Consider the following 13,939-nt stretch of genomic DNA (forward strand, 5'->3'; position numbering starts at 1 on the left):
ACAATACGGCGCTCCTAAAGGTAAACCTAAATAGGAAGAAGGAAGCGTATCACTGCTGCACCCCAAAGTAGCTGCTAAGACTAGCAGGTTAACAACCTCACCAACCCCAAACAACTTACTTTTCTGCAAATTGACATGAAGTCCTGAAATTGCTTCAAAACAGCACAATAAAACCCGAAGGACTCTAACTTGTTCTCTAGAAGAATCTAAGAACACTAAGGTGTCATCTGCGAACTGCAAGTGCGAAATCAACGGACCCTCACTGTTAACTCTAAAACCGGATAACCTTCCTATCTCAACCCCCCTCCTGAACAATTTCCCAAAAGCTTCTGTCACTATAAGGAATAAAAATGGGGATAACGGATCACCCTGTCTCAAACCCCTGGAGCTCCTAAAATATCCTGCCGGACTCCCATTAACTAATATAGAAAAAGAAACCGAAGTAACACATTTCATCACCCACCTAATCCACTTGTCACCAAAGCCCATCCTACCTAACATATACTCCAAAAAATCCCAACTCACATGATCGTAAGCTTTTTGCATATCAATTTTTCCTATGAGCCCCACCTTCTTATCCTTAATCCTAGAATCTAGACATTCATTAGCCATTAACACCCCATCTAGAATTTGTCTTCCCCTAAGGAACGCACCTTGTTCAGGACCAATTAAATTCTTCAAGACTTCTTTCAATCTGTTTGCCAGCACCTTGGAGATAATCTTGTACACCGATCCCACTAAACTAATGGGCCTAAAATCATTCAAGTCAATCGCCCCCATTCTTTTGGGAATCAAGGCCACAAAGGTATTATTAAGGGCATACTCTAAACAATCTTTTTCCTGTAACTCCCAAACCACCTTCATGAAATCCTCGGCTACAATCTCCCAACAATGTTTGAAAAATTCCATTGTAAAACCATCTGGCCCCGGTGCTTTGTTTCCACCCATGGAAGCAACAACCAATCTCACTTCATCCTCCCCAATCTGCCTTTCCAACCTCACCCTTTCTTCATGAGTTAACTTGTTGAATTCGAGATTATCAGGACGAGGTCTCTTGTCCTCTCTTTCCCTATAAAGCTCTTTGTAGTAGCCCACTACCCCCTCTCGAATACCCTCTTCTCCTTCTACCATAGTCCCGTTGATCATCAAGTTAGCTATTTGATTATTTTTTCTGTGATAATTGGCCATCTTATGAAAAAACTTAGTGTTATTATCACCCTCTTTAAGCCACTTAATCCTCGATTTTTGCCGCCAACTTATCTCTTCCATTAAAGCTACTCTTTGGAATTCTAACTTAAGCTCCGATCTTTTCACTCTTTCATCTATCTCTAACTCCCCCACTTCCTCCTTGGAATCTAGGACCTCCATTTCCTTGAGGATCTCCCTCTTTCTCAAATCTACCCTCCCCACTACTTCCTTGTTCCACTCTTTCAGTTTCTCTTTCAGATATTTGAGCTTGTTCTTGAAGACCACCCCTGGATACCCCACCGTTGGACACTCCCTCCACCAATTTTTGACAAGATCTGTAAAATTTGGGTGAATAAGCCACATATTCTCAAAATGAAAGGGAATTGGATTATTTCTAGATTGCCCCGCCTCAATAATAATAGGAGTGTGATCCGAAACTAAACTGGGAGCTGCCGTGTGCACCACGTTACGAAACTTCTCCTCCCAATCCCCACCCACCAAAAATCTATCTAATCTGGACATCCTAGGATTAGCTTGATTATTAGACCAAGTAAACCTTCTACCTAACAAGGGTAAATCCATTAAGGCAAATCTATTAACAAAAGCATTAAAGTCCCTCATCCCCTTAGTGATTCTTTGTCCCCCATTATTTTCATTAGTGAATCTGATAACATTGAAGTCCCCACCCAGAACCCAAGGCTTATCCCAATAGCCTGCTATATCCTCCAATTCTTCCCAAAATTGGTATCTCTCCCTACTCATAGTGGGGCCATAAACTCCTGAGAAAACCCATTGAAAATCCTCATCCACGTACTTGCAGAGAATCGAGATGGAGAAAGCCCCAACTAATTTGTCAATTACTTGAATCAAATCCTTGTTCCACATCAAAATTATGCCACCCGCACTCCCAATAGCTGGAAGAGCAACCCAACCAATATCCCCCCTCCACAACTCCTTAATCACTTTATCCTCACAAACCGCTAGCTTCGACTCTTGAATAGCGACTAATGTCGGCCTTTTTGAACTAATAAAAGCTTTCACAGCAGCTCTCTTCATTCTATCCCCCAATCCTCTCACATTCCAAGACAAAATCCTAATCGACATAGAAACCTAAATAAGAACCCCGACCTAAACCACAAACCACCTCTAAGTTATTCCACCTCCTTGGCCATTTTTGGCCTAGAAAGCCTCTTTACTGAGTCCATAGGGGCCACCACAACCACCTCATTCGATTGACCATCCCTGAAAGTTTGAATTTCCTGGCTGTCTGAACCAACTATACCCAATTCATCAACACCCACTCCACTCTCCTTGCTCAGCTCCTGCAACTCTGCTTCAAGAAGAGCTCTATCCCTCGAATCTCCTATAACTACTCTCAAAATAAGCGAACAATCCTTATCATTTGTCTCAGGTATTATTCTAAATTCCTCCACCATACTCAAGGCTTGGCTCACCAACCATTCAACTGTTTCCATCTCCGTTTGCACTAACAATTCCTTCATCTGGACTGAGTTTGGGTCTTCCAACCCTCTGTCAACCCAATGTCCATCAAAATACCCTTCTGTCTGATTCAACCCAGTCACCTCATCATGGATCTGAGTCAAGGGAACCGTCGATGAAAAAAGACGAGGGACATCTAGACTGCTCTCCCTCAAACTATCCTCCTCTTGAGAGAACTCACTGTTCTGGGGAGAATTAATCAAGGCTAAAGGAGGTTGAAACCTGTTAACATCATGCCAAGGGAACATAGAAAAACAATAGGATGCCCCAGCAAAACCCATACGAAAAACCAATAATGAGTTGTTCAAAGAAGTAGTGAGAATGAAAGCTATTGGAAACGTAGAACAGTAAGAAATACCTTCTCTAGAAATTTCTCCTCGACTATCCTTCCACAAGCTCAGATTGTTCGAGCTCCCTGGATCAAGCGACACCCCAAGATAATCCCAAAGATTGTTACTCATACTGTCCCAAGACTTAGAAATCAGTGTAATAGAACCATTCGAATGTAGTTCCCTCTTCTTATTCAGCTCCAATTCCTCGCTTCCATCCTTAAACATCTCATCTGTATCATCTACCGCAGTTGACAGAGTACTTAGAGTATAACTGCCTGCACCTGAACAATCTCCCTGAGTTTGCCCTCTAACCCCCACTTTTGTGGCTTCTTTCTCTGTTTGTGCCTCAATTTCCCCCTTGTAACTCTTTGTGTCCAAAGCCCATCCCGTCAAACAGTCCTGTTCACCCAAGGAAAATAGAGATACTTGACCTAGGTCCATCAAGGGTCCCCCCAACATACTGTGATCATAATGGATAGGCTGATCCATGGGCTTGAAATGTCCATAAGGATTTAAATCCAAATCTGCCGCAGAAGTTGCAACCCAAACCTCTTCTCTGGGCCCCACCATTATTTCATTAAAATTCGAACATCTGTCTACCACTGTCATCTCACCCTCTTCTCCACAATTCTTATTCCACCTAACAATTTCCGGAATCTTCGCTCCCTGTACTACCTCCCTTTGTAGTTCTTCTGGTAAGATCGCTTTCGTATAGTCACTCGTTGTATGCACCGTAACTTCATCGATATTCCGAACACCCCATTCCCCTGAATCCTCGTAAGCCTCCACTGATGGAGAGTAGTTTCTAAACATCTCAGATTGTCGATCCATATTATAGCTCTCGTCTCCCTTGCCGAGCATCTGGATCTCCTCCAGATTTCTCTTGCTTGTGTGAGACATCGAGCAGCCTGCTTCATTCTCAATCGTTCTACAACCCTCTACATCTTCTATATTGTCCGACAAGGAAATACTTACCGGTGCTTTCCCTTTCTCTCGATTCTTCATTTGCTGAGACTTATTACCACGCGTGGCTACCCTTTCAGCCCTACGAAGAGAATCTCTGCTACTCTTCAACTGCTTCTCCTCGGTGGCCAGGTGCTGAAATGAGTTTAAGAGGATGTTATCTGAAATTTTACCCTTACTGTTTAAGGTTTTATCCTTCAAAAGCCATTTGATAGCTCTCACTATGAACTTTTGATAGTTGAACTCTTGAAAATTCAACTCTCACTTATCAAACATAATCCAAATCTTGCAAGGGTATTTCTAAAAGAATCATGTTGGAGTAATATTAAAATGTACATCGATTCTCACATTACTGATGTGGAGGTGCAAACATAACCATAAATGCTTTTCACTCGTACTTCGATGAAAGCATCTATGATGTCGTACATACATCCACATCAGCAATGTGAGAATCGATGATCATTTTAATGTTACTTTAGCACTTTCCTTTTTAAAATACTTTATTTATATGATAAACATTTTCCTTACTTTTTTTTTATTTTTTGCCAAGGGACATTTTGCTCGACTCCCACAATGGTAATCCAACAACCAAATTTAAAATAAAATTCAACAAATGAAAATTAATATTTTTTATATTTATTTTTTTAAATTCATAGAATTTTGTCCTCAACGACCCTCAGTAAGATTTGAAATCTTACTAAGTTAGTAACCTTAGTCGTACTCTATTTATATGGTTTTTATAATTTTCCATATCGACTTTAAGAGACGACTCGCTCGTCATAACTCAGATGAGTAGACCCGGTTGGTGGGAGGTTGCTGAGACGAGACGAGACGAGAAACCTGGTTTCAAAACCAGGTAGGTTAGAGAGACAGACAGAGAAATGGCAGGACAAGATGGGTTTGTGGAGGCAGATAATACCGAAGCCATTATCACCAGAATCGAACATAAATCCCGAAAGATCGAAAGCTTACTCAAACAGTATGTTTTACTTCTAAACCCTCTCTCTCTCTCTCTCTCTCATTTCGATTCGAATCTCAATGACTCTCTTTTAAAATAGATAGATCGATCGAATTCTCTTGTACTCCATTGTTTTACTTCTCAGAAAATCTAGGTTATCGAATTGTTCCCTAGGTCGAAACCAGTTGAAGCCCTCAAAACAGCTCTCGAAGGATCACCTCCGAAGACTAGAGATGAAAGATGCAAGGTAACCCTTTTAATTCTCTTATATTCTTTAATTATTTTTTAAAATTTTGTTGCTTTGGTGGGTTGGAAACTTGGAATCGATTTTGGGTTTGTAAATCAGTCTGCGAATTGGATAGTGGTGCATCGAGCAATGATGGCTATAAAAGATGTTGATGGGTTGTTCTCTTCTTTGGATCCTGAGTACTACGATATCCTCATGAAGTGAGCCCCTTCTTCTTTGACTCCTGAAGTTTTGTTATTTTGTAAATTATAATGGTGAAGTGCTTTGATGTTAGATAAATAGCTAATGAACATCATCATTGTTTAACTGTGATAATGTTGAGGGTGACACTTTTTATGAAATTTTAAGAGGTTTTTCTGAATAAGCATAAGAATGTGATTGTTCATCTCAATCACCACATTGAATAAGGATTTTTGGAGCATTTTTATTTGTTAATCCGTGGTGATATCTCATGGTTGAAAGAGAGGTAGGAGTACCATTTCTCTAAACTAATGACTAAAGTCCTACCACTTTGTAGTATTTTGTCCATTTGAGTCTTCTAATTCTCTACACTGCATTTGGAAGTTTGTTATGTATCTCACCCGGTACCTTCAAACAAACACCTAACTATGGTACCTTTGGCCACAACACCTTGAGGCCCTGACTTATAATAGCACCCTTAAGAATGTACTATCAAGGCTCTCAATTCAATGATGATGCCACAAATTATGATGCATCTATGAGTAAGCCCAACTAGTCAACTTATGAACAATGAATGAAGGCACCATCGGTGTGTGACTATAGAGGTCTTACCCAGTGTAGTTAAGGGTGAAAGGCCTCCTTGTGCCTGAGGTGCAAGGCGAAGCGCACGTTTGAGTAAAGTAAGGCACAATAAAATTATAAAAATTAAATAGTAAAAGTTGGGTTCTAGATATTTTACATTTATAACATGTACAAATGTGAGTTTTTACAAACAAGTTAAAGTATTCAACACTTCAAGAAGAAGAATGATCAATAGTAAAAGAAAAAGTAGAGAGGAATAAGAAGAATACAAAGAGGGGATGAAAAAAATAAGTAAAAGTAGGCCAACAACATGTGTTGTTGTTGCTACAACAGAACAACAACTATGGCTATCAATGGGTGGGTTCTGGTCAAGCTTGGTTGAGCACTAACCAGACCCTAAAACAGTGGGCTCAACCTTAGACTAGCCCGATACCTGTATCTGGCCTAAGTCAACTAAGTCCTAACAAGCTTGGGCTAAGTAAAAAATCACAAAATGTATAATTCAATATGTTTAATGTAAAAAATTGAACTTTTCAAATAAATTTTATTTTGTATGTAAAAAGTATACAATCAAATATGAAATTAGTATCTTAATTAAATAAATTAATTCATTTTTACTGAGGCGCACGCCTGATGTGCCTTGATTGAGGCATAGTCAAGATGCACAATTTCGTGTGCTTCACTTAAACTGCCTCGCCTCACCTCACATGTATTAAGGCTCCTTCAGTCTGCCCCACCTTGAGGCGCTCGCTTTGACTACACTGGTCTTACCTGTGCCATGGCTCAAAAGCAGTTGAGCTAAGTTGCACCAAAGCCCTATTTATACTTAAAGTTGATGCGACCTTGTTCACTAATGGCCTCTTCTGAAGGAAAAGCAATGTTGTCAAAGATCTTTGAGTGGGCACATAGGAGTGTAGTGTGTTGACTTGAGTATCATTGACTATACAATTTGGGATCTATAGGTTTAACTGCGATTTGGGGGGGGGGGGGGGGCAGGGAGATCATAGGTTTGGAATTGAGGATAAGTAGAACGTTTATTAACCATGATGATGTTAGAACGTTTATTAATCTTCTTGATAATGTTACTCCCATCTTTTTGTGATTAGATATTATTTTCACAAAATTTGTGCCCAACGAAGATGGGCACGCTTGATATAAGTATATAACTTATTTGCTAGGAGTTGGTGGTGCTACTATGGTTAAGTAGCATTTCAAATAAAATGAGAGAAAGCGGAATGTTTATGCTTTTATTAAGGTGTTGGTGCTTTTTCAACATTAACTCAGCTACCTCCAACAAAAGGACAAAGCAAGTGTTTAACTGGGGATAATTAATCAATACAAGGCTAACTTGTTTACTAACTAATCAATGTCTTCACCTCAAATTTTATAAATACTTCGCCATTTTATTTGATAATGGATCCCACATTTTTCAGTCTTTTTCTTTGATCTCATCCCCCTTCCTCCTCCAACCTATCTCTCGTTTTCCCTGGCAATGTAATGATCACCTCACTCATGAATCCATTTTCATATCAACAATAACTTCATACTTCATCATATGTAGGCTTTTTCCACTTACACTTGGTAAGATATTTGAGACACATTCTTTGATGTTTTGAGGAGCTGTTCTTTGTTTATCATTGTCTTTGGAGAGCGTGGTGTCTGGGTAAGAGAGTTTGTAAATTGGGAGAGCATGTGCTCAACTTGTGATGTGTTGCAAGTTGCTTTTCTACAACTTCATTTTTGTTGGGGGCAAATGATTGTTTAAAGGTGTTAAGAGCTCAAATAATTGAGGGTATGTTAACTTCCTGAAAGAATCATTACTGATTTATAAGGGGGATGATCACTTTAATCAAGAGAGCATGTTTTCTAGCTTTCGTTATTCCTATGTTTAGGTACTCAAAATGCCAAGAAGTGGGAACCTCATCAAAAGTTAGAAATCTGAATTATTTTATGACCAGAAATTGAAGTGGGAGTGGGTTTCCAGAGTGGGAGTGACATGTTTGGTAGATCTTCCTGCTACTAGGTTGCTATGTGCAATGCTAATATTTTGATCAATGGCTCCAAATGGAATGGCTTGGGCAATGCTAAAAACAATCACCTTGTGGAGTAGAAAGTATATCGAATTTTACACCTATGATTTTGGTAGGTTGCATGCACAAGATTATTGGTAAGATACTATTAGCTTTGAGAATCCAAGAAGTTTTTCTACTGTGATTTTGGTGTGAGTAGTTTTTTGGTTTTTTTGGCTAAAGAAATAATATTGGGTGAAGTGTTAATTACTGATGAATGTATTGATTCAAGATTTCATCCCTGGATTCCAGGGGGTGGTATACAAAATAGACAGAAATTTTTTATCATCATGTCAATTGAAGTCTTCAGAATGACAGGTTTTGTTAGAAATAGAGGTTGATTAAAAATTGTTTTTCATAAGCATCATTCTCTATTTAGTTAATGGATTCCTTGCAGTGCATTTTAAAGCTCTATGGTTTGAGGCAGGGGGACCCTCTCTGTTCATTGTAATGAGCAAAAGCCTTGGGTAAGATGCTATACAAAGTGGTGAAGAGAGGAGAGGGTAGTTAGAAGGCTTCTAAGCAGGGTACCAAGAATTTCCCATTGATAGCTTTTGGACTGTACATTGCTATTTTTAGATGCGTTATATGCTCTTTTTCAATTTTAAGTGGCCATCATTGTTATTTTGAGGCGATTTCTAGCTTAAGAATCAATCTAACAAAAATCAAGGTGTTTGGGTCCAAAGAGGCGGATGGTACAAGTCTTTATTGAATGCATTGGGTTGTGGAACATGTTGTTTTCACACGTTTTATTTAGATCTCCAGTTGGGTGTTAATTATTACTCCCAGGTGGGAATCTTCCAACTATGTCCTTCTACATTGCCGGGAGGCAAAGCATATCTGGGATCACTATCTCCTTGTTCAGTTTAGTAGGTTGTCTTCCTCGTATAGTTCAATCTTTGCTCAAATCGTGGCTATACTGGGGCATTTCTTTTGGCGAGGCAAAGCGGATTTTGTGGAGTTTAGCCCCGTTCACAATCTGTTGGTGCATTTGTAAAGAACGTAACAGACGCATTTTTTTGCAATGAAGGAGCTTCGCCTTCAAGACATTTTTATTTCTGTTCTTGCTTTTTTGTTCTTTTGGGAAAAAACTTTCAAGGTGTTTAGGGGGGTTCTTCTTTGAGGACTTAATTGTAAGATAGAAGAGTCTGTAAGTTGGTTGTTGTGTAACCACCCTTTTGGGGGTGTGGTAAATAGGAAGAAATACCTCTAGAGTCTGGATGCTGACTTCCTCTGAATGATATTATTCTAATATCACTTTGCATTCATGAAGACTTATCATGTCATGCATTTACATGTATGTATTTATAAAACCATTGCAACCTTTTGGCTACTACTGGCTTCTTCCATGAATGTTGTTGTTGCAAACATCAATTTGACACTGATCTGAAAATTTTCAGGTATTTGTATAGAGGCTTATCAACTGGAGACCGCCCCACATGCGATCAGTGCCTCCGAATTCATGAAAAGCTGACAGAGAGAGCTGGTTTGGGATGCATACTGCGCTCCCTGGCCGACACCATCAACACAGTTTGATCTTCTACGACTCTTTTTCCCTTCTTGAATGTGATGTAGATAAACAACCATTTGTGGTAGTCTCTCCCTATTTTGTTACAATTGTCTGTAATAGTGTCATTTTTTCACTTGGGTAAACAACACGCTGGTACAAAGTTGTGAACGGAACATACTTTAAGTAGCATTTTATTCGTTTAACATAGTATAATTATGATAGAAGATTGTAAAATCTCGGGTAGAAAATTATATTTCCAGTTTATAAAATGTAGAATAGTTGTGTTTGGTAGTTATTTAAAAATAAGCATCATTAGTGTTGCTAGATAAATCTCTTTACATTCAAATATCAAGAATGTTCACTGTCGCGTCACTGGGTGCAGAAAGCTTGGACTAAATCTAGTAAACTACAGAACTAAGATGAACCTTAGAGCATGATCAATCTTTTTTTTCCCCCTAAAAAATGCTCATACAATATGTTTAAAGACCTCGTTAGTTTCATCTTTCATAAAAGAAAATTGCCCCTTAGATTTGCATAATCGCCTATCATATTACTGTCACGTTAATCTGTATTCGTCTTTGTTTCTCTTATTCTTCAAAATACATTATATGTTTCTCTCATCAGTGGATGGTGTTGTGTTGATGCCATAGACCTGGGTTCAAAGTCCACAATCACGAAAGTTCAAAATCCACAATCACTTGAGTTTCTGGTTTCATAAAAAAAAATGGCTTAGACAGGCAATCGCAAAATTTTAAAGGTGCCAGCTAGTTTAAGTTAGTAAAACCTATCGATAATTATACCATAGACCTGACTTTTGTTCCCACCATCACAAAGTTACTTATCTCACTAAAAATGGGCTTGAATATCATTAAATAAACAAGGTTAAAATCATATTGGGAGCGACCATGGTTTAAATTTTCGTTTCGTACGAAATGTTTTGGAATTTCAGTTTTTCGAGACAAAACATGCACTAATCTATTGATCCGTCATTTGTTTTGATTTATTTCGTTTTAATCGAAATGTTTTGTCCGAAACAAACTGATACAAACCTAAAAATCCAATAAAAAAAGAAAAAATTGAGAGAGAGATCCAAAGAGAGAGGGAGAGATTTACTAAGGGAGAGAGAGAGAGATTTACAAAGAAAGAGATGGAGAGTGAAACCTGGATCGCGAGTCGTGTTGATGGAGTTCAGGTAAGATCTTTCCGCCTATTTTCTTTTTCTGGTTTTCTTTTCTCTGATTTGCTATTTGAGAGAGTGAAACCCGCGTGATAAGTGCCATTGACCTCGGTCTTCTCTCGCAGACTTACTCATTTATACAACTCTGCTTCAAATTTTGTCAATATTTAAGTTACCCCTTATGTTTTTAAACGAATGGTATGCCCCTTGACATAGGCATCTTCTAAAAGACCTCTATAAATGCTTAAACTTAGGTCTTGGAATGTTTTGTATATTTCGGAATATTTCGATAATATTTCAGTATCGTTTCGATCTTTTAAAAAACATAAACAATGGAATGAAACGAGATTTTAAACCATGGGAGCGACTACGTGCAAGAATTGATTGCACCCTATAAACTTAAATTCTCCCTTTTGCATTCCATTGGTACGATAGCACTCCCAAAAAAAAAAAAAAAAAATAAATAAATTGCACTCCTCAAAGAAAGAGACAGAGTGCAACCAGTAGGAATTTAAAGATACCTAAACGATAGATTTCTTCTTAGATTGGATTGCAAGGGGTGACTAATGATCTGCAAGTAGTTGCTCCCAATGGCCCCTTGTATTTTTGCTACACTTCAAGAATTATTTCCCTCCTAATATTTCTTTTAATTTGTAAAAAATTCATAACTTCTAATCTACTAGTTTTTTTTATAATTAAACTTGACTTTTAGGAAGCCCTGGACAGATCTTACGAACATATTCATTACTTTTTTTTTATATATAAAGAGAGATTTACCGGGCAGACTTGCAATTTTATTACAAAACCCACGTTACGTTATCTTACTAATCAGGCTATTATGACTAACTTAGTAAGATTTCAAATCTTACTAAGGGTCATTGGGCCCACATGAATCATCAAATTGGCAATCCAACATCACAGCATTTTAGAAAAAAAACTCAGATTCAAAGGAAATTTAAAAAAAAAAAACCTTTTAAACTTGATCAAAGGTGTTCATAATAACTCTCAAATTTAAAATCAAAATTCAATAGTAAAAATTATTTATTTTTTCAAAATTGTTAGAATTTGGTCATTTATAACTTTTTGTCATTGTATCATATTCCTGGATGCCACAAACTCCCCGAGTTAGATGCACTCCAAGGTTTGTTGGGTAACAGACTTGATAAAGTTAGGTACTTTTGGAGTTGTCAGAACATGGGGAGTTTTTTAAATAAAAATGCAACAGTTAGGTCTGCTGGGTTAATTTTATTTTTTTTAAATTGGTTGAAGCTTGTACGCGAGTATTGATCTCAGGTCCGTGGTATTACAGCAGACTCAACTCAACTCAACTACCTCTATTAAATTATATAATTGAGATTTTATGAATAAAATGTGAAACAATAGTAATATTATTATTTAAATTACTTATAATGACAAATCTTGAAAGTAAATATCATTTTCCAATCTTTAGTTATTTTTTTCATAATTACACATGGCTAATTTTGTTAGGTTTTTTCTTAGATATAAATGCCATTATTGGTTGCAATATATGGCCACCCTTGATTCATTAATTGAATTTTCCAATATTTCAACTATTTATAATGAAAATGCATCTCTTTTGTCCATGCCTTTTTCTGCTTTGAATCATGATAAATTGACGCACTAAAACATAAACAATCTATAGGCAATTTGATGTGGCGAGTGCATAGAATCTTAGATCTTTTCTTTGGGATACACAAGGAAAAAGATCTGTGATTACGTGCACTTGCCACATCAATTGCGTGCTTTTTAATGCATCATTTTATCATTATTCTTCTGCTTTTCTTTTCCAAAACTCATGTAGTATTGGAATTCAACGCCAAGTGTGGGTATTAGGATCTTTTCATGAGGATTCGAGTCCTATGATGCATTCATTTCGATTGGGTGGTGGCGAGGCACTAGCAATTTTGTATCTAAGAGGGGCGTTTGAATTGTTCTTTTATTTTATTTTTTATTTAATTGTTTATTTTGGGAAATTTTAATGTATTAGAGGTTCGTTTTGGGCGGCCTTGGTTCCAACAATCCATTAACAATAACATAATCTCTCATAGGATGTTATTAGCATATATTCCCCTTGACCTCATTATAAACAAAATTATTGTTTTTTTTTTAAATTATATTTTTCTTGAGATTTTTCAAAAGTTGGTGACTTGTGTAAAGTTGGTTTTATTATAAAGATCTAACCAAGTATTGTTTTCGTCAAATAATATTTGATGTTTACTTTAATCATAAATAGATATATACCCTAACCCCTCTTTCTCACTGGAAAAATGATTTTCCCATTTTTCAATGCCATTCTCGCACTATATTTGAGTAGGTGCAATCGAATCGTGGAATACGTTTTCTTCAAGAACTTCATTTTCCCGTGATCATTTTTCTAAGGATTTCATATTCTCCTGAAAAATGGTGTACCGATTTTGGAATTTCTTCGTATTTTGCACGTGAATTGGTAATTCAACTAAGAAAATGAGTGAATGATTGAGAATAAGTAAAAGTTAGGGTGCCAATAGCATCTTTCTCCATTGTTTTTTTTTTTTTTTTAGATTTAATTTATTTTTTGAGTTCAATATTTCATATAAACTCAATCATAATTGTAAACAACTACTTGAAAACTTGGCCGACTCAGTTGGGATTTTGTAGATTTTGATCAAAATAATTAATGTTTTTAAAATAAAATATTTGTTATATGGATAAAGCAATAATTTATGACGAAATCTTCTAATCTATCTTATTATATGAAAAAAATTATACTTTATTTCATTTAAATATATATATAAATAATTTATACCGAGTTAAAAGGGTTATTACGTCCGATACAACTTGGCCTTGTCCATGAACGAGACGACAAATCGAGTTTTAAAACCATGGCTTAACTCGCCTCAATTTAGAATTGGAAAATCTCTTTTTCTAAAACCCTAGGGCTTGTTTGGATTGACTTATTTAGCATGAGCTAAAAGCACTATATCAATTATTTGGATAGATAAACACTTGGAAAAGTAATTCCGTAAAAGAGTAAAAATAGTACTTTTGAGAGAAGTATCGAGACTAGTACTTCTCCAAACTATTTTTCTTGTGTAGAACAATTTTTTTGGTCAAATATAAGTTGCGTTTCCAATTATACCCTCACGAAATTTTACATTTTACTTGATATATTCCTCGTGAATTCATTAAAACAGAACATGATTTTTAAATCCGATTTCATGTCTCGTCTCATT

General features: G+C 36.9%; 1 protein-coding gene across 1 annotated transcript; it reads left to right on the plus strand.

Annotated features, from left to right (window-relative positions):
- The first annotated feature begins 4,771 nt into the window (after positions 1-4,771).
- LOC147407778 (actin-related protein 2/3 complex subunit 5A) lies at positions 4,772-9,753 on the plus strand. Its single transcript, XM_086436529.1, has 4 exons — positions 4,772-4,962; positions 5,116-5,188; positions 5,288-5,388; positions 9,420-9,753. Exons 1-4 carry the CDS (start codon positions 4,865-4,867, stop codon positions 9,553-9,555), a joined length of 408 nt encoding a protein of 135 aa, XP_086292655.1. The 5' UTR covers positions 4,772-4,864; the 3' UTR covers positions 9,556-9,753.
- The last annotated feature ends 4,186 nt before the right edge of the window (positions 9,754-13,939 follow it).

The sequence above is a fragment of the Akebia trifoliata genome, chromosome 3, assembly GCF_017979445.1.
Source record: "Akebia trifoliata isolate Shusen 1 chromosome 3, ASM1797944v1, whole genome shotgun sequence".
NCBI classification, from domain to species: domain Eukaryota; kingdom Viridiplantae; phylum Streptophyta; class Magnoliopsida; order Ranunculales; family Lardizabalaceae; genus Akebia; species Akebia trifoliata.

Excerpts from the sequence above, each read along its gene's own strand:
- LOC147407778 (XM_086436529.1), top strand. The coding sequence starts at position 4,865 with ATGGCAGGACAAGATGGGTTTGTGGAGGCAGATAATACCGAAGCCATT. Across the intron at positions 4,963-5,115 it reads ATCGAAAGCTTACTCAAACA|GTCGAAACCAGTTGAAGCCC; the intron begins GTATGTTTTACT and ends ATTGTTCCCTAG. Across the intron at positions 5,389-9,419 it reads TACTACGATATCCTCATGAA|GTATTTGTATAGAGGCTTAT; the intron begins GTGAGCCCCTTC and ends GAAAATTTTCAG.